Below are 19,086 nucleotides of genomic sequence, written 5' to 3'. Positions count from 1 at the left end.
TTGAAGGGTCTAGATTTCCTGTCATGCATATAATTTTGGTCCATCTAGCATTTAAGGGCTTCGCAAAGGCCATTATTTATACTAGCAAAATTCTTGCTTTAATTTCCTGCCTTGTAGGTGCTCTGGACTTAGCATGTTCAAGACACTGTCTTGTCTTCTAACCAGGTTCCGCCTCGTCTTTGATATTAGCTCAAATCCTGTGTACCCAACACAGGTATGTCTGCTGCTCTGCTTTCTTGTGCTTTGATGTTTGCTTACCATCACTGTACTCAATCTTGGCCTGTCCGCTGTTGTGTTCTTTGTTTGCTGCTAGCTAGATGTATTCTGCAACACAATATAAGCAGATTCTCGCTTCAACAGCACTCGATTACTCATTTTAGGTAATATGGTGCCTCATCTAGCAAATCGTCAGTTGTCTGTAGAAGCAGGATATGTTGCCTCATTGGGGTTGTAGTAAAAAAAAGTCTGTTGTCTTATACAAATTTGCATTTTTTTTAGATAGAAGTTTCCATTTTGCATTTGCCCTATACTAATGCAAGACTGTTTTCCTGTCCCTTAGGCATAAACATCTCTCTCCCATTTCTGTGCCTCCGGGAGCTCTGGATGTCACTGACTACATTAGAGCTCTTAGATTCAGTTAAGCGTTTACTATCTTCAGAAGCCAGGTAAGGAGTGCTTGGCAGAGGAGAAGAGGCAAATCAGGGGATTACCTACCAACTGCCAGAAATGTGAATGTTTAGGAAAATACTTGTGAATTCCTTTCTTCTCTTTGGATGAAGAATTTCACTACTCCACTATTCTATGAATTTTACATTTATCCATTGTGAAATAGTAGGACGTGTGCAATGGCAACATTTTATTTTCTTTCCCAGTGGAGGAAAAATAGGACATTTTCTCCAACACCCCACGAATACTGTTGATGCCCATCTAATTGTGGAAAGACATTTGCTCCTGCCTATTACAGTAAATAAATCTACATTACCCAGATGGGAAGGGGTCAAATAGATGTTGGTGAATATCTACATACTCTTGAGCATGTGGATGTTCTCAAACTTTCCAAAGAAATTAAGCCCAGGAACATACGATTACAACCCCTTGAGCAGAATTTACTTATTTGCAATATTACACATTTGTGGGGTCATATCAGGCATGAGTAAAAAGATTTATGACTGCAGGGTCACTTTCTGTGGCAACCCAATCGTAAATTCATCTATTTGTCAAGGTGATTTAGACTAGCTGACTACCAGATGGTCCCTTTAGAGCCTTCTAATACTCGGGGGAAAGGATCATATAAAAATGAGGTAATAAAACTGCCGCTAGACCAAAAGAAATCAGACATCAAAAGAAACAAGAACATTATGCAGACATTTTAACAAAGTTAAAATCTGCCACTTGCCTGTTTGCAAAACTGTCTCGGGGTCAACTGACGGAAGAAAATTGAATTCCATAGATCTGAAAATGAATATGCAAAACAGATTTCAATGAAAATCACTGGGATAGAATTAAGAGTTGTGACATTTCAGATATTTATAAAATCCTTCATACTATTTATTTAGAATAAAAAAACAACGTTAGTGCTCCAGTGTTTTGTCAAACAGCACGTGGTCAGAGAATAATCTCATTATAGCATGGAGTTGAAGGCACCAGAAAAGACTGTTACCATAATTACAAATACTAGCCACAAAGCTGGAGCTATTTTTGGCAGACCTCCACCATTGCAGACGCAAATACCACTGATGGAAAAAGTACAACAATATTTGCATGGGAATAGGCCAATAAAGCACTATTCACAACTACACCAGTGCTAGTGAATTATAATCTGGCGGTGATGTTGACAAACACCTGAAATTCTCAGAAGGGACGGTGACAAAATGGGAATAGATGCTGAAATTCTCTGACAGGGATTCAATGTTTCAGAAGAAGGGGTGCTCAAGGAAGACTTGTCACCCACACATCGCTTGTTCAAAAAAGGCTGAGCTGCATACTTGACAAAATGAAAAGTGGAACACTCCAAAGACAGAATTAAAAAACTGAAAAGGGGTGGCTTTTGAGCCATGCAAGATGGTGGAGGGCCCATGAGCTCTAAAGCGACATGGAGACCAAAGACTTCAGAAAACTGACTTTCACCTGTGCACATCTACCTAGACATGCCTTCAGGCTCCTCTTGACCCACACATCATTTCTATCTGGCAGACACCTTCGGAGGAGCCTCTTGTGTGCCCCGGTGTCACAGCTGTGAGTTCGGTCATTCACGAACGACCGCCATTTTAGCTGTGCACCGCTCGATCTGTCTGATAACTACTTCTCACTAACAACGCAGTCGAGGCCATTACAGTGTTCACAGCATGCCCTTTGGATTCAGCAAACACTTTTTTTAAATTCAAGCCTGCAGTATCCTTTCTTTTGCCTGGCACTGGGATAGTGACTTTTTGATAACTCACAAGCAGCCGCTATTTTGTTAGCGCGCCGCACGCATTTCATTTTATGCAGCAAATTCAAGACTCTTGTCAGCAATGCCTCATAGCATTGGACAACCTGCTTAACCCTGCAATTTCAATGCCACTATTCATGAGGCTCTTCCTGACACCAGATATAATACTGTGAGTCTCCTCTGCTTTATTTTTCCTCCATATTCCTGACAGAATGCTCTGCATTTGTCGCAAAACACTCTGGGAATTTTCCCTTAATAAAGGTCTGGTGCACACCTCTGAGGATGTTACTCTCATTACTCATTCATTAGTCAGGCTTAGAAGCTTACTCATTACTGACCAATTACTGATCTGTACGTTTTGAGGATGTCGCACTACGTTCTATTGCCCTTATTTTCCACTTACAGCATTGCCACCTTGAATGGGGAGGACAAAATCTTTCCAAAAAGTTCCCCATCATTCTATACACTATGTCAAAATGGCTTACCACTACTAAATTCACCTCTTCTAGTACCAAGACTAAACAGGTGAAAAATGATCCTACATCACCCATCAGGTCCTCTCGCAATCCAGTTTTGGGTCCTATCTTCGATGAGGTTAGGGGCCTTAAACCTTTCATGTGTGCTACTAATGAAACGTTTCAACAAATTGAGGACCGCTGGATTATTATGGACGGCAAAATGGTTGACACGACCAACATGTTAGTAATCTTCAGGATGTGGCCACCAAAATTCCTTTTCATGACAAGAAATCCAAAAGCTCAAACTGCATAGAAGGAATAACCTTCGCTTATATGGATTGCCGGAAGCCACCGAGGGTCCTGACCTTCTCGGATTCCTGAAGAAACTTCTCTCAGATCTTCTTTGCCTTCTGAATACTCCTCCTCTTAACATTTAACGAGCACACAGTTTTGGTCATCCTCATCCTTACTCTTCCAAACCCAGAGGAATCATTAAGCTATTTCTGGAATTCACACACCTTTATGTGTCTTGAAAGTCGCCAAAGACAACTGTCGCATCATATGGTCCGGCCACAACATGGTCATCGGTTACCTTCTGTATACTGAGACCAGGCGTAACGAAGATGATACATGCCCATATTGCGATCGCTTGGTAGGTGGCCAGCAGGACCCCGTATTTGGGCTGCACTTCAATGGCCTCCAAGCAAAACAGCGCCTCCTCTTGGGTTTCCATTTAATGGTGACCGTTCCAGCGGAACATGAATTTGCGGAGCAGCTGTACCTTCTGACCCAGCAGTTCCGGTGCATCAGCAATTATTGTAAGGACAGCGTTACTGAAGGCTCTCAGGTCGGTGGGTGACGCTCTTATCGGCCTGTCTGTGCGATGTGATTGGGTTAGAGACATGAGTCTTGATGAGATAACCCCAGGGGTAGAGCAATTCATTGTCTAATTGTTGGAAAGTGGGTTATTGGTAGGGGCAAATGTAGGTCTGCCACTGGCAATAAGGCCACTAACACATGTCAGGACTCAGCATAGGTCTTAGAAAATTAATCCTATGCTCCACCCTTGGTAACGTAGCTGCGAGCAGACAGGCTTAACTTCAAAGACAGGTATGTAAAGCATTTAAAAACACCAATTCAGTAAATAATTAAGACACAACACATAATAAAAATCCAACACCAATTTATAAAAAGAGGAAATATTTGTATCTTTAAAATGATACCAAAACGACAAAAATCCAATGTAGGGAAGATATGAATTTTCAAAGGTTTAATCAAATATAGCACTTAGCAGATTATAGCACCATACTGTGATACCTGCTCGCGATAGCCCGGGGCAAAGTCAAAGTTTAAGACCGACTGCGATGGAGCCCTGGGCGGCTACAGCTTGCGGCAGGTCCCGGTCTCAGTTTCTACCTTCACACTTCGAAACTTTTCTGGAGCTTTTCTCCTCAAGGCCCCTCAAAGCTCCCAGCCAGTCCGGATTCGGTGAGGGTTCGCCTGATTGACTTGTGAACAGGTCTCGGTCAACTTCCCTGGAGCGGACGTAAAAAATGTTTCAAGATCGCTTCAGCGGGGCAACCCAGGAATCCAGGCCAACACGCAATGGAAGGCAGACGGCTTGGCGTTCGCGTTTGCTCCTGGTCACCTTTTCTATGAGCGGACTTAGAAACTACTCTGGAGCTTTTTCTCGCGAGGTCTCTCGATGCTCCTCATGTAGCCGGATCTGGTGAGAGTTCGTCGGCTTCAGTTTTCTTCTAGTCCCAGTCAAATTCTGGAAGTTGGACCTATGGAGCTTTTAGCGGGACGAACCTGGATGGCTGGGCTGGCTCGCGGTTGAAGGCAGGCGGCCTGGCTGGCCAGGTTGAGTCGCTTACTTTATGGAGCTTTTTTTCAAAGTTGCTCTAAAGTTCTCCAAACTTCTTGAACTTCTTCCTGAAGTTCTTCAAGGGGTCCCAAAGTGTCTAAAACTCACTCCGAGGGTCTGGAAGCTCCAAGATGGTCCTTGAAAGTTGAGGACTTCAGTTCCCACAATCCACTGGTACAAAACCCTTACAAATCCACTGGTAGTTCTCCATGGTGTAGATTTAGTTGGTGATGTTCCAGATGAGCTCTTTTAACCTGTAGCTTTCAGGGAGTCCACTCTTTAGTTCTTTTTCAGCAAGATAATCCACAGGGCTGTAGTTTCAGATGGTGCAGTCTTCAGAGTTTAGGCCTTAGAAATCTTTGCACAGCAAAATTTCTCAACAGGGCACTTTTGCTTCAGTAAGTTTCAAGCAGCAGATCTGGAGGGCTCTGCCCCTCTCAGATACTTATTCCAAGTTCTCTGGGTCAAGCAGGAGGTCACTTCTGACCAATGAGAGAAGGGTAACTCCTCCAAGCTATGACCACATCCTGTAGAGTGTGGCATTATTTTGTTCCAGAGTGCATCCAAATCTTAAACATCCATAATGGCTGATTTTCCAGCAAGGGGGTAAAAGCTGGCTAAACACCCCCCCTAGGATGGCTAATTTACTTCGACTCTCCCCCTGCATCTGTTCATACCTTCCTTAATCCTACCATCTGCCTAAGGTGGGAAGTTCAGAGTTGTAAATGACACTGTTCTCTGCTCTCCTCTTCGAAGAACATAGTTTACGACTCCTCCCCCTGGCCTGGCATTCATATGGAACAGCACACTGCCCTGCCAGCAGAGCTGGTTAACCCCATGGGCTCTTGATCACCTCTACAAGGCTGCCTTTCTAATCAACTTAACTCTGACCAATCAGGGCAGACCACTGGAAGGCTGAATTTGGACTTACAAACAAGAAAGTCTTATAACTTCTTGTATGTACACTTTAGGAGAAATTCAACAATATGATATTTTTGGATTTATTAATACCATTCTGGGAAGTCTTTGAATGGTATTTCTATCCCTCTTCTATCAAGAGTTATTAATCAATAACTTCCTACCATGTTAACCTACGTAACAGGGGATTTGCAATGGGAAAAATGACTTGGGCCATTTTTCCAGCACCAGGACTTACAAAAACATATTTTGCAAGTACTTGTCTTATATCTACAGGAACCCCACCCCATGTGCAACTAGGGGAGACTTTAGGGGTTCTGAATCTGTAGAAATATTTCAAATCCACCCTCCACAGTGCTCCAAGCATCAAAGTTGAATTTGAGCAGCACTTTACCACAATGTGGGGAGTGAAATGAGAAATTTCACTTAACCCAGGGCATATAAAACTCGTTTTATAAGGGTGTACCTTATACATTTCTGACCCCGACCCCTGGGACACATAGGGTAGATCATGGGGGTGCCTAATATGCCAAAACATTGTAGGTTATCCCTTTTTAAGTGCCCCAAACCCAAAGTCGAGTTTGGGCACAAGTTACTTTTTAAGAGCAGTCCTGGCACCCAGGGCTGCTTTTAAACTGACCTCAGGCTTCAGAAGTGCTCACATGAAACTGCAAAGGTCAGTCAGAGTCAGTTACCACCAGTACCATTCAGCAAAAAGTTGGGGGTGCCCAGGGCACAGGATGACTTTGCAGCACCCATCTTCTGAGAAATGAATGGTCATGTTTAGTTTTGCCATTAAGTCTATTCCTAGGAGATTGGTTGGGGATGAGGGGTGATATAGAAGCTGTTCCTTTACGCAGCCGCCTCCCACGTCTATCTCCAGGGGTTTTGTGAAGGAGACCCTCATAGCCATGCCCGAGAACTCCTGCATGTCCATGGAGTCTTCGGATGGGGAACATTCCCTTCCTTTAGACATGACTTTGTTGCCTGTGTCAATTAGAAAGCTATAAGGTGTATTATTTACCAACACTGTTAAGGTGGGTTCTTCATCACCGGGCATGTGAGAGTGGGTGTGTGTGTGTCATCCACTGGGTGCAGGACCGACCCATGTTGGCCATGTGGCTTAGCCAGTTCTGGCAGTGGTGGGGAAAATGCAACCCGGTCCTGGCTTTGGGAGTTCTCTGTATTACTTCCTTGAATCCTGTTACTATGTGCTTTGTCCTTCCCGAGCCTCTGCGGCGGCACCTTTTTTGTTGCTACCGCCTTCTGCGCCACTGCTCTGACCAGGACTGTTCAGAGATTTTGCATTGGCATCCTGGTTCTGTCCCAACCTCTTCCTAAAATGTTTCCTTTCCCTTCTTTCCTGTACTTGCCTTCTCTCAGACTTTACGAGGCATTGCTGCATCTAGGGGAAATTCCAATCGGGGTTTCCCCTCCTGTATCTGATGCTATCCTCTGCCATAGCCATGCCCTCTGGTTCAAATTACCCTATCCTAGGCCAGGACCGGTCAAATTGGTTCCCTCCTGAGCACAGTCTGCTAGCAAGTCAAAGAACGGGTGTGCAAACATTTCTCCTCTATCTCTCGCTACTAGCTCCCTTGGGGTAAGTCAAGAATTGTTATGTGCTCAGGCATGGCAGTTCCCACCCTGGTCGCTAGATCCCAGAGTACTGGGATCCCTTTCCTACCCCCTCTAATTGTATCATTGACAGAACCGCTATGAACCTCCCTGTCACTCGGATGTGTTCAACTGACCCTGTGGCTGGCAGTGCATGCTCTCTGCGCCGCTGGGGTGTGGCGGACTGAATGCGAGGACAGGGGGGTTGAACTTTGGGGAGCTCTAGCACTAGACTGGTGTGGCGCTGGGATTACCCTGGCATGCTGGCCTTTTACATTTTCATGCCTGGACCTAACAGTTTGTTGTTCAGTAGAGAACTCTTCAGCTCCCTTAAATGGTGGGTTGCTGTATCCTATTGCGGAAATAGCTGGCATCGGGTAGAGCACCTCCACACTTGCATATGGCAGGGGATGTGCGTACGCTTTGCTTATCTATGGGATGGAATTTTCGGTCTGGGCCACCTTGAAGATGGCCCACAGCTCCTGTCCTTTTTCTGTCCTGCGTATCTGGTCGGTATGTGCGTCCTCGTGTGCTCGATTATGTTAGTGTCGAAGGTTCCCTCCTTTGGCCAGGGAGACACGACACGTGTAACTTAGTGTGTGCATGTCATTCGAGGCAATACTGGTTAAGTGTGCGGAGAACCTGGTTTGCATGTGTTTCAGGGGCGACTCCATGACAAGCTGGGTACTACTTTTAAGGAACAGATTCACACTAATTTATCTGTTTTTTAGGTATTTTTTAAGTTCTACTCTGGTCATGGGGAAATTATACACGGGGAATGATGAGTCTACTTAATATGAACTCAACGAAATTTACAGATGCATCAATACAAACATTTAATAAACACAAAGAGCAATGCATATGAAGGGTCACAACCTGGAAGAAAGTGCAATTGTCAAAATGTCATGAAATTTGGCACAAAAATAGCAGACTTTACTGTAATATGAAATAACGATTGTGAAAATAGCAACACCTCCATATAGCACATTGAAACATTGACGAAAACACAATACTCAAGACAAAATACAGTTGCATTAATTTACCAGCACCACAACATCAAAGAACCACAACATCAAATAGACCTTGCATCAATTTCGACATTATAAAAGAATAACTGACACAGAAATATTTTGACAAAAATACCTTAGCCCGCTCCTAGCGCATGCTATCCTGTGACCAGTGGGAGCCCTGTGCATTAAATGTGACTAAGTGAGCCAAATAGTCTGCCAATATTGGCTACGGGAGAAAGAAAACAACAATTGTTTTGCGCAGAAAAGGAATAACTTGAAGAATCACAGGCCCCTCTTGGCCAAGCACAAGCTACACATGATCTCCCAGATCCAAATCTTTCCCAAATGTCCGAAATACCCTGTTTCACACCCAGGGGCTTGGAGTACCATCTGTGTCACGCCCAGGGTTCCAAGCGAACAACATCTCTCACTTCTTTCAGATACCACCAGTGTTAAAAACCGGTAGCACTGAGAAAACCCTATAAATTAAAAAATAAGATTGAGGTGACTGCCTTATATCACACTCTGGGCCCAGGCATACCATCTGTATCACGCCCAGCGGTCCAATCGGTGAGGCCTCAAACCTGGAACACACCCAGGAGAACAAGCGTACCATTTGTATCATGCCCATCAGTCCAAGCGAAAACCACTTCCACCCTTCCTAGTGGGATGACTATTAAAAATAAGTGACATTCACAGGAATGCCTCCGAGGCCGCCTTGCGACTACTCAGTGCAGGCACATAAAATAGGTAATATGCCAGATTTCGGTCAGTGGCAGGGCGCTCAGGTAAATTTTTTGCGCTTTTTTCTAGTTTATCATATGCCAAATATCAGGGACTAAGGATCAGATGTGGTCTCTTAAACTTGGACTGCGGCTTCAGGATGGACCTCCGCCCGCGGATTCAGCAGAACTTCCAATCAATTGCGGCGTCTGCTCACCTTCCTTGCTGCTTAGATGTGTATCCGTCCGGGCGGGCGGAGGAAGCTGGCTCTGTATATACTATACCAAAGTAAGTTATAGTGTACACAGAGTACAGTGGAACCCCAAAGGTAGGCAGAGGTAGAAGTAGATAATACCTTACTCTCGATTTGTGGTAACATGGGCGAGCAGTAAGGCTGTATCAGAGGAAGTGTTAAGCGTTTATTGTAGACACCCAGGCAAGAAATGTCGTCACACACACAAAGACTGAACTCAGACCAATTTTGTTTGTATACAAATATTACGTTATTTTATTTCTAGAACTAAGCCAGGCCTGGTGCAGGTAAGTGAAATACTGCTTTGCAAGATGTATGCAGTGAATTACAGTTGAATGCAAGTTCAAATGCAGTTGGATGCTTTACAGGCAAGTCAATAATCAAAATTACTTTTCAGTTACTTTGTAGATTAACGTTCACGTTACTTCTTGGATTTTTAAGTCACTTTTGCTACTCAGTGTGATATGCCTCGATATCACACTGGGACATTTCCTAGACGAAAGGTAAGTAATTCAGTTTTTGTACAATTGCAGTTTTTCAAGAATTCATACAAACCAACTCCACACAAAGAAAAGCAGTCAATGCAATCCAATGGGAGGAAATGAAGTTATCGGTTTGCAGGCAAGTACTTGATTGTAGGAGTTGGGTTTCTGGGGTTAGAACCAGGGTTCCCCAAGGGTCAAGAATGCACTCTCAGAATACCCTCTGCGGCACTAGGGCGGCCAGGTGCAGAGTGCTGAGGCCTAATGTTATCCAATCAGGATAAGGGGCCTCCGGGTGGTGGCTGCTCACGAGCGGGCGGGCGTAGGAAGCTGGCTCTGTATATACTATACCAAAGTAAGTTATAGTGTACACAGAGTACAGTGGAGCCCCAAATGTAGGCAGAGGTAGAAGTAGATAATACCTTACTCTCTATTTGTGGTAGCATGGGCGAGCAGTAAGGTTTTATCAGAGGGAAGTGTTAAGCATTTATTGTACACACTCAGGCAAGAAATGTCGTCACACACTCAAAGACTGAACTCAGACCAATTTTGTTTGTATACAAATATTACGTTATTTTATTTCTAGAACCAAGCCAGGCCTGGTGCAGGTAAGTGAAATACTGGTTTGCAAGATGTATGCAGTGAATTACAGTTGAATGCAAGTTCAAATGCAGTTGGATGCTTTACAGGCAAGTCAATAATCAAAATTACTTTTCAGTTACTTTGTAGATTACCGTTCACGTTACTTCTTGGATTTTTAAGTCACTTTTGCTACTCAGTGTGATATGTCTCGATATCACACTGGGACATTTCCTAGACGAAAGGTAAGTAATTCAGTTTTTGTACAATTGCAGTTTTTCAAGAATTCATACAAACCAACTCCACACAAAGAAAAGCAGTCAATGCAATCCAATGGGAGGAAATGAAGTTATCGGTTTGCAGGCAAGTACTTGATTGTAGGAGTTGGGTTTCTGGGGTTAGAACCAGGGTTCCCCAAGGGTCAAGAATGCACTCTCAGAATACCCTCTGCGGCACTAGGGCGGCCAGGTGCAGAGTGCTGAGGCCTAATGTGGTGGCTGCTCACGAGCAGGCCACAAGGTCGTGAGAGCAAAGCTCCAGGTGTTAGAATCAGGGCAAAGGGGGATCTGGTTTAGCACACAAAGTGCACCCTCGGCGGCACAGGGATGGCAGGGTGTTAGTTTTGCGTCAGGTGCCCCGTTGGTTTCAATGGAGATTCTCTGATTGCAACAAACACTGCAGGCTCGGGGATAAAAATCTTCTGGCGGGAGGAGGAGCCTAGCGCGCAACCAAGATGGCCGCGTAGGTGCAAGGCTCCCGAGGACCTCCGCAACCTCCTACGTTTATCCTGTCTTCATCCTGCCTCGGTTGAGGGGACTGTGTCGGTGAGCCTGAGCCGAGGTGGTACCCGTTTCCCGTTCTCGAATCGGACTTCGGGTACAGGAGTGAGCACCGATTGAAGTTTGCGGCCTACTTCTCGCCGGACCCCGGATTTGCGCTGGGGGGTGACCCAGTGGCAAAGTGAACAACAACGGCGGGCTGGGCCTGGCGAGTCGCGTACCCCGCACTTTCGCTTTCACTTTCGCACCCCCTTGCCGTCTCTGCAAGTGAGATCGCGGAGCTCTTTGTGTTGGTGTGGCCTCGCTGGGAGACCCTGCCTGCCTGCCGGCTGTGACCCACCCAGCCGACCTGGGGTGGCCCCCCGGAGCTCGTGGCCTTGATTGCTTGCCCTCTACGGCGTAGCTGGTGCGGGTGTGAGACCCGTGGCGATGGCCACGAAACAAGATGGAGATCGGTCGAAGACCAAGTCGACCCGGCGTGGCGCCGTACATCAGGCCAACATCATGGACCGCTATACCCTCCAGAAGGGATCTCCCGGCGGACCGCACAAGTCCTCTGAGGGCCCCCCTGATGCCCCGGATTTGCCCACGGATCTGACTCTGCAAGACGTCATGGGCGCCATTGCTGAGATGAAGGCCTCGGTGGGCCAGCGGTTTGACACCTTGGCGCATAAGATCGACGCGGTCCTCGTGGATGTCGGCCTGGTGAGGGCTGATCTCTCCAAGACCAACGACCGGGTTGATTCTTTGGCCCAAACCGCGTCGGGCCTCACGACTGAGGTGGCGGCCCTCCAAACGGAGGTGCACCGACTTCGTCAGGCGAGTGCGCTTATGGATCGGCGCCTTGAGGATTCCGAGAGTCGGGCCCGGAGGAATAACATCCGCATCATCGGAGTACCCGAGGGACGGGAGGAGGCGGCGGCGGATCTTTTTGTAGAGGACCTGATCGCTACCCATCTCCAGCCTCGGGGACTGAGTAAATTCTTTGCCGTGGAGAGGGCCCACAGAGTTCCCGGGGGAAGGCCGAAGGTCGGAGCCCCTCCGCGGCCTCTCATTGCCCGGATTTTTAACTTTCGGGACAGGGACGCGATCTTGCAAGCCTCCAGACTGCAAGGGCCGATTAAGCTGGAAAATATGGAGGTGAACTTTTATCCTGATTTTACCCAAGCGGTCCAGAAGCAGAGACTGAGTTTCCTGGGCGTCAAGCGCCGGCTCCGGGACATGAACTTAAAATACGCCATGCTCTTCCCGGCCAAGCTGCGGATAGAGGTGGATGGTCGCACGCACTTTTTTGATCGTCCCGAAGCGGCCGGGGACTGGCTGGACACTCTGTCTGGGGGTAGTGATCGAGATGGTGGGGGGGGGGCGGCGGGAGGAGACGGCCCACTGGATCGGGACTAAGGGGTTGATATTGGGTCTCACTCTGGACGACTATTATGCCACTTTCGAACAAGCTTCTGTCTTTGTTCTTTCCCCTCCCTTGGAGGTTGTGTGGGGTCTAGAAGGGGTACTCTTTCCTCCTCTAGGGGGTCTAGTTAGTTTCATTATATAGGGGCGACAGGCACACTGCAAGTTGGGGGGGCTGTCTGGGCTCATGCAGGGGTGCAGGGAGGGGGGAGTTTTGTTGGGGCGGGTGGGTTGGCGTGGGGTGTTGTTCGTTTACACCACAAGGCAAAAGTATTGTTGTGTTATGTTTAAAGTGCTCTCTGGGGGACGAGTGATGGCTTCTGTTTATGATGGGGGGTAGGGGACTGAGTCTGTTGTCCTGGAATGTTAATGGATTGGGGGACAGGATAAAACGAGGTGTGGTCCTGCAGTTCTTGAAGCGAATTTCGCCCGATATAGTTTTTCTGCAGGAGACACACCTCATTGGCAACTCCTTTTGTGCTATGAATCGACGGGGCTACCGTCTTGTGGGTGTGGGCATTATGGTTAAGAACTCGCTCCCGTTGGAGATTGATGAGGTGCTCCATGACGACAGGGGCCGTTACACGGTTTTGGTGGGTAGAATGGAGGGCAGAGTGGTCGTTTTCGTGTCTGTCTATGTCCCGCCGGGGCTGCAGACGACCACCTTTGCGGATCTGGGGCGCCTCCTCCTTGGCCTTCCGGAGGGGATTCTAGTGGTGGGGGGGATTTTAATGCTGTGGTTTCCGGAACTGTGGATCGTCACCCCCCTAGGGATCTCCCCCGTGCCCAGGCGTGGTTGTCTGGCCTCTTGGATACCTTGGGGCTGGTGGATTGTTGGCGTCTGAAACATCCCACGCAGCTACAGTACACCTTCCATTCAGGGGCTCATGGTAGTCTCTCGCGGCTAGATTATGTCCTGGTTCCGGCGGCGCATGTGGGGAGGATAGGGGAGGTGCGCCATTTGGCACGGGGTATTTCGGACCACTCCCCGCTCTTGTTGCACTTTGATATTCTTCCGAGGGGAGAGGGTAGGGTGGTCCCGATTAATCCCTGGTACCTGCGTGACCCCACCATTCGCGCAGAGCTGGTTAAATCCCTTAAGCGCTACTTTGACGAGAATGTGGGGTGTGTCATCGGCGGTCTCACTGTGGGAGGCGTTCAAGACGGTACTCCGGGGAGAGGCCTTGTCCCTTATTTCCCATTCCCGGAGGCGCGAGCGGGAGGAGGTGACCCGTGTTGAAGCTGAGATAACCGAGTTGGAGGGTGATCTAGAATGTGGGGTGACAGATGACAAATTACATGTTCTCCGCCTCAAGCAAGCGGCCTATAAGGCCCTCGTCATGGAGGCGGCCAGGGGCCTCAGTAGAGAGCAACAGGGGAGATTGTATGATGTGGGTGATAAGGCTGGTAAATTGATTGCGTGGCTGGACAAAAAGGAGAGAGCGAGTCGAGTTGTCCCGTTAATTGAGAAACAGAATGGTGTGTGTGTCACTGAACCAGAAGAAATTGTCTCCTGCTTTGCAGACTATTTCCGTGGGGTGTATTCCCCGGTGTCCTCCCGCTCTGAAGAGGATTCCCATGCCCTGCTCAGGGATCTCGCGCTGCCTTCCCTTTCGGAGGAGGACAGAGTGTCGTTGGACGCCGCTCCAACTTCCGAAGAAATTGCCCTCGCCATACGCTCGGTCGCTTCCGGCAAGGCCATGGGTCCTAATGGTCTACCCATCGAGTTGTATAAACTGCGACCGGATACGCTGGCGCCGCATCTCCGTGCTATGTTCCTCGCGGCCCACTCGGCGGGTTCCCTCCCACTAGACCAGCGTCTAGCTACTATCGTGGTTATCCATAAGGAGGGGAGGCCACGGGACCGGGTCACATCCTATCGGCCCATTTCGCTATTGAATGCGGAGCCCAAAATTCTCGCCAAGGTGTTGGCCAATCGGCTGGTCGGCGTAGTGTGTGACTTGATTCACCAGGATCAGTCCGGCTTTATCCCTCATCGCAACACAGCGCTTAACCTGCGGCGTTTGCATGGGGTGCTCGCACGTGCCTCGTTCATAAGGGAGCCGGCCATTTTGGCGTCCTTGGACGCCACTATGGCGTTTGACACACTTGAATGGCCATATATTTGGGCGACGCTCGCGAAGTTTGGGTTTGGCCCAGGATTCATCGGTTGGGTAAAATTGTTGTATTCTGGCCCGCTGGTGCAGGTGGTTGTGAACGGTAGAGTGTCGGCTCCGTTTGAGCTGGGCAGGGGCACGCGACAGGGCTGCCCATTATCACCGCTCCTCTTCGCGCTTGCCCTGGAGCTCCTGGCGGAGTGGCTGCAGTGGGAACCTTCTATTCGTGGTCTCCGCTGGTCCCCCCCGAGTATGAGGACCGCGTATCTCTATACGCTGATATTCTCCTGTACCTGGCTTCCCCACGTAAATCACTGATAGTACTGGTCGATGTATTGCATTCATTTGGCCTTAACTCCGGCCTTGTCATCAACTGGGCTAAATCGTGCGTGTATGTTCTCTCTGGGGAGGATCCTATCCTTCCGCGGGGCTGTCCTATCCAGATCGCCCCGCGGGGATTTAGGTACCTGGGTGTCTTCATTACCCTGGACGCGGAGGCCCGATATAGTCAGAACTTGCTTCCCCCCCTCCAGCGCCTGAAGGAGGATGTCGCACGTTGGAGGCGCTTGCCGCTCTCGCCGCTCGGCCGGGCGGCATTGTTTAAGATGATGTCGCTGCCGCGTTTCCTGTACGCTCTGCAGAACACAATGGACGTCGTCCCGGCGCGCTACTTTCGCGAGGTGGAGAGTTTGCAGCGCCGACTGTTCTTGGAAGGTAGACCGCGTATCGCCCTGGCGAAGCTGACGCTCCCGTTGTATGACGGGGGGGATTGCCCTCCCGGATATCAAACGGTATTATTGGGCCTCCCAGCTGGCTGCGATTAATCACGGCCTGTACTGGCCCGCTCTAAACCCGGCCTTTGAAATGGATAAGATGTTACTGCCGGGTGGCGATTATAACCGAGCGCTTTACTCCAGCTCGCTTGACGCACGTCTGACGGGCCCCACGCGGGTCATGGTACGAGTGTGGCACGCGGCTAACGTGGCGATGGGGTGGAAAGATCGTTTGACCCGGGCGTCGCCACTATACGCATCTGAGCAGTTGGGCTCCCTGTGGACCTCGAAGGGCTTTGAGAAGTGGGACATGATAGGCATCAGCAGGGTGGGTGATCTCTGGACGAGGGGGGGATTCAAAACGTTCGAGATGCTGCAGACAGAATTCCAGTTGCAGGACAGGGAGTACTTTCGGTATATGCAGATCCGGCATGCGCTATGCTCCGTATTCCCGGACGTTGCCTCCATCCCGGAGTATTCCCCTCTGGAGGATAGAGTGCTAGATGGACATGTACCGGACAGCACGATTTCATTAATCTATAAAAAAACTTATCAATGACCGCTCGGGACTGCTGACTAACCTTCGTGAGGCATGGGTTGCCGATGGATTGGAGCTGGATGACGAGGACTGGGTATCTGCGGTGGCCTCCCCGAAAGAGGTGGCCATACCGGCCCGCCTTCGCTTCGTCCAGCTCAAGATACTCCATAGGGTCTATGTTACGGGGCCAAGGCTACTGCGTATGGGCTATGCTGTGGACGGGTTGTGTAAGCGTGGGTGTGGTTCTTTGGGGACCTTTCTCCATATTTTGTGGGAATGCCCGGAGGTGGAGCGATTCTGGCGTGGTGTGCATGAGGTCCTGCGGGTGGTTACGCGTGTGTCGCTGCTGCCCGAAGCGAGGAGATGCCTTCTGAATGTGTGGGAGCCAACCGACTACTCGGTGCCGCAGACGTGGTGGGTGACTCTGGGATATATGGTGGCCAAACGCGACATTGCTCAACTGTGGGGTTCCCAGAGGTCGCCGACTGTCTCGGCATGGAAGGATAACATGGATTGGTGCATGTTTCGGGAAAAGGTAGTGTATGTTGCGAGGGGTAAGCCTGGGACATGGGTGAAAGTATGGGGCCCCTGGAACGCCTACCGCGGGGGAATCTGTACCCCGCCGTTATTGCCCGATCCGTCACCGGCCCCGTCCCCTTAGCCAGTTTATCTCCCCGGTTCCGGGCACTGAGTCCACCTAGTCCCCGTCCTGACCTTTTCCCCCCCTTGATACTCCTATGGATTGGTAGGGTCCCCCCTCTAGGGGAGCACATGCTGCTGTTTCCGATTGTGGGTTGCCTTGTGGATTTGTTTTTTGTTGTTATTTATATTAAAATGAAACCGTTATGTGGGGTCCGGATGGTGTGGCTACCACCGCTTCTAACTCCTGTGCCTTTCCCAATGCCGCGGCATGCGCGCTATTGTTTGTATCACATGCTCCTCTTGCTTGCTAGCGGCCGGCCTGAAGGTTGTAGGCCCATCTTTGTATATTTTTTTAATTTTGTAATAAACGGTTTCAAAAAAAAATAAATCTTCTGGCGGCGACCACCACCGGTTGGAGAGATAAGTTGGGATGCCTGGGAATGATGGGACACCATTAGTTGGCCCACCCAAGGTCGGGGGACATCGGGAGCAGGGGTGTCTTTAGGCGTCCGGTCGCGGTCGGAGGTGATCCTCCAGAAAGGAGCTGCAGTCAACGTTTGGAGAATCGAGGCAGGTTAGGGATCACCAGCTCCTAGGTCAGGATCGCCGGGAAGACCTCTACGTGGTGTTGGGCCACTAGAACTCCGATTGTGGGTGTCGGGTGCAGATGGTGCAGACTTGCAGATTTGGCCGGAGCCAGAGTCTGTCGGTGAGAAAATCCGGAGCTCATGGAGACAAAGTCTTGGTTTGGGAAGGCAGGGCAGGTCCTCTATGTTCTTGGGGGCTGCTGGCTGCAGGACACACTGAGATTTCGCTGGAGCAGGTGGAGGTCGGGACAGGCCGGAAGGGCTGAGGCCAAGGCAGTTGGTGTCCTCCTCTTCTCCTACAGCACGGCTCTTTGGTCCTTCTTGTTTCTTGTCTCAGGAGGCAAGGTTCGGGGTTGCCCCTAAATTCTAGATTTATGGGCATTACGGGAATACAGGTCGGGACCAATGGGTCCCTTCCTTGGGGTGGGTACACCCCCTATTATGCCACCCTCCAGTGGGAGGGGGCAAAAGCCTCACTCTGGTTGACTTGGTCCCCCCATCTGTAAGATGGCGGGGACTGAGAGTTGTGCTTCACCTCGCCTTCCCCACCTGAGAGGTGGGATTGGCAAAGGTATGCACACCTCTCCTCCTAACTTGGTTTTCCCGCCGATTCGCTCGCCCAAAATAAGGCTCCGAACCGGGTAATAATTACTCGTGGCTCAATGAGTCCGACGGCTTGTGTTCCCGAGCAGCTACTTCCGCGTCTGTCGGATCGCGGGAAATATCGAAGACCCGGAGCAGTGAAAGAATCCCCACACGCGAATATACCCTCTAACTCAGAGGAATAAGTTGAAAGAATCCCTATATGTGAGTATACCCTCTAATCTCACAGGAATAAATTTAAACGATAAATAGGATTCAAGGATTTTACATCTTCTTACAGATGAATGATTCTAGAGCGTGGGGAACCATGAAAGATTGAAATAACCTCACTGTAGATTTTTACTGAAAAACACCTCAATCTGGAGGCTGGTACTGCCAGTTCTGCTTCTGCTGTCCCTGCTGGCTGTGACTGTCACCCTGCTGCCCGTGCTGGAATGTCTGGTGCGACGTACCCTGCTGGCTTCCTCCCCTTCCGTAGGGTCTCCGATTTGGGGTGCCTCTTCGCATTCCTCTGAATTGCAGGGCTCCCATGGATCTTGCTGTCTCATTTTCCTTTTTCAGCTGGGCGAGCTTCTCGTCCACAGTTTCCCCGAACAGCGTTTCACCGTTGAAAGGGGTGTTCAGTATGTTATTCTGGACTTCCTGCTTGAATCCAGAAATTCTGAGCCAAGCCTGCCTCCTTTCAGTGATCCCTATGGCCATCAGTCTGCTCGAAGTTTCCGCCCCGTCCAATGCAGTCTTGATGCATGAGTTGGCGATATTCTTCCGTACCTCCACTAGATGGGAAGCTCTTTGACGGTACTCTTCTGGGAGATGCTTGACTAGTTCCCCCATCTCATCCCAGTGCTGGTACTGGTGTCTGTTCAGTAGTGCGTTTGAGTTTGCCATGCGCCAGTGCATTGCGGCGTTTCTTTCTGAATTGTTTCATTCGTTCGTCGAACTCCTTCCTCTGAAGGATGCTCTCCATCTCTGCCTCGAGCCTTCTCTTTTTCTTCTCCATGCTTGAGATGTGCTCGGCGTCGACCGCAGGTCTCTTCGACGGAGCTTGCGTCGACGCGGCCTTGTCTTTCGTCGCCGAACGTCCCACCTCGTGGGTCTGTTTCGACGAACTCTGCCTCTCGGCGGTCTTCGGCACCTGGCAGTCCTTCTCAAAGGATCCGCTCGGCCTTTTGTCCTTTGAACCACTGACGGACGTCGAAATCTTCGGCGGCGGTGTTTCCTTCGAGGACTTTGACTCATTTTTTCGAGAGTCACCATCCGATTTTCGGGGCCCTTTTGGTGGTTTTGTACTCGTGTGTCTCT

At 49.3% G+C, this 19,086-nt stretch overlaps 1 protein-coding gene across 2 annotated transcripts in view; it reads right to left on the bottom strand.

Annotated features, from left to right (window-relative positions):
- SESTD1 (SEC14 and spectrin domain containing 1) overlaps nt 1–19,086 on the bottom strand; it is a 422,952-nt gene that overhangs the window by 215,946 nt on the left and 187,920 nt on the right. For both annotated transcript variants that reach the window (XM_085645200.1, XM_085645201.1), the window contains exon 8: nt 1,397–1,452. In XM_085645200.1, the coding sequence (XP_085501326.1) occupies nt 1,397–1,452 (56 nt within the window). The remainder of the gene's footprint in view (nt 1–1,396; nt 1,453–19,086) is intronic.

This window comes from Triturus cristatus, chromosome 3_1 (genome assembly GCF_964204655.1).
Source record: "Triturus cristatus chromosome 3_1, aTriCri1.1, whole genome shotgun sequence".
NCBI lineage: Eukaryota > Metazoa > Chordata > Amphibia > Caudata > Salamandridae > Triturus > Triturus cristatus.
Note: the sequence above shows the minus strand (reverse complement) of the source record. Positions and strands in the feature narration are given on the sequence as shown.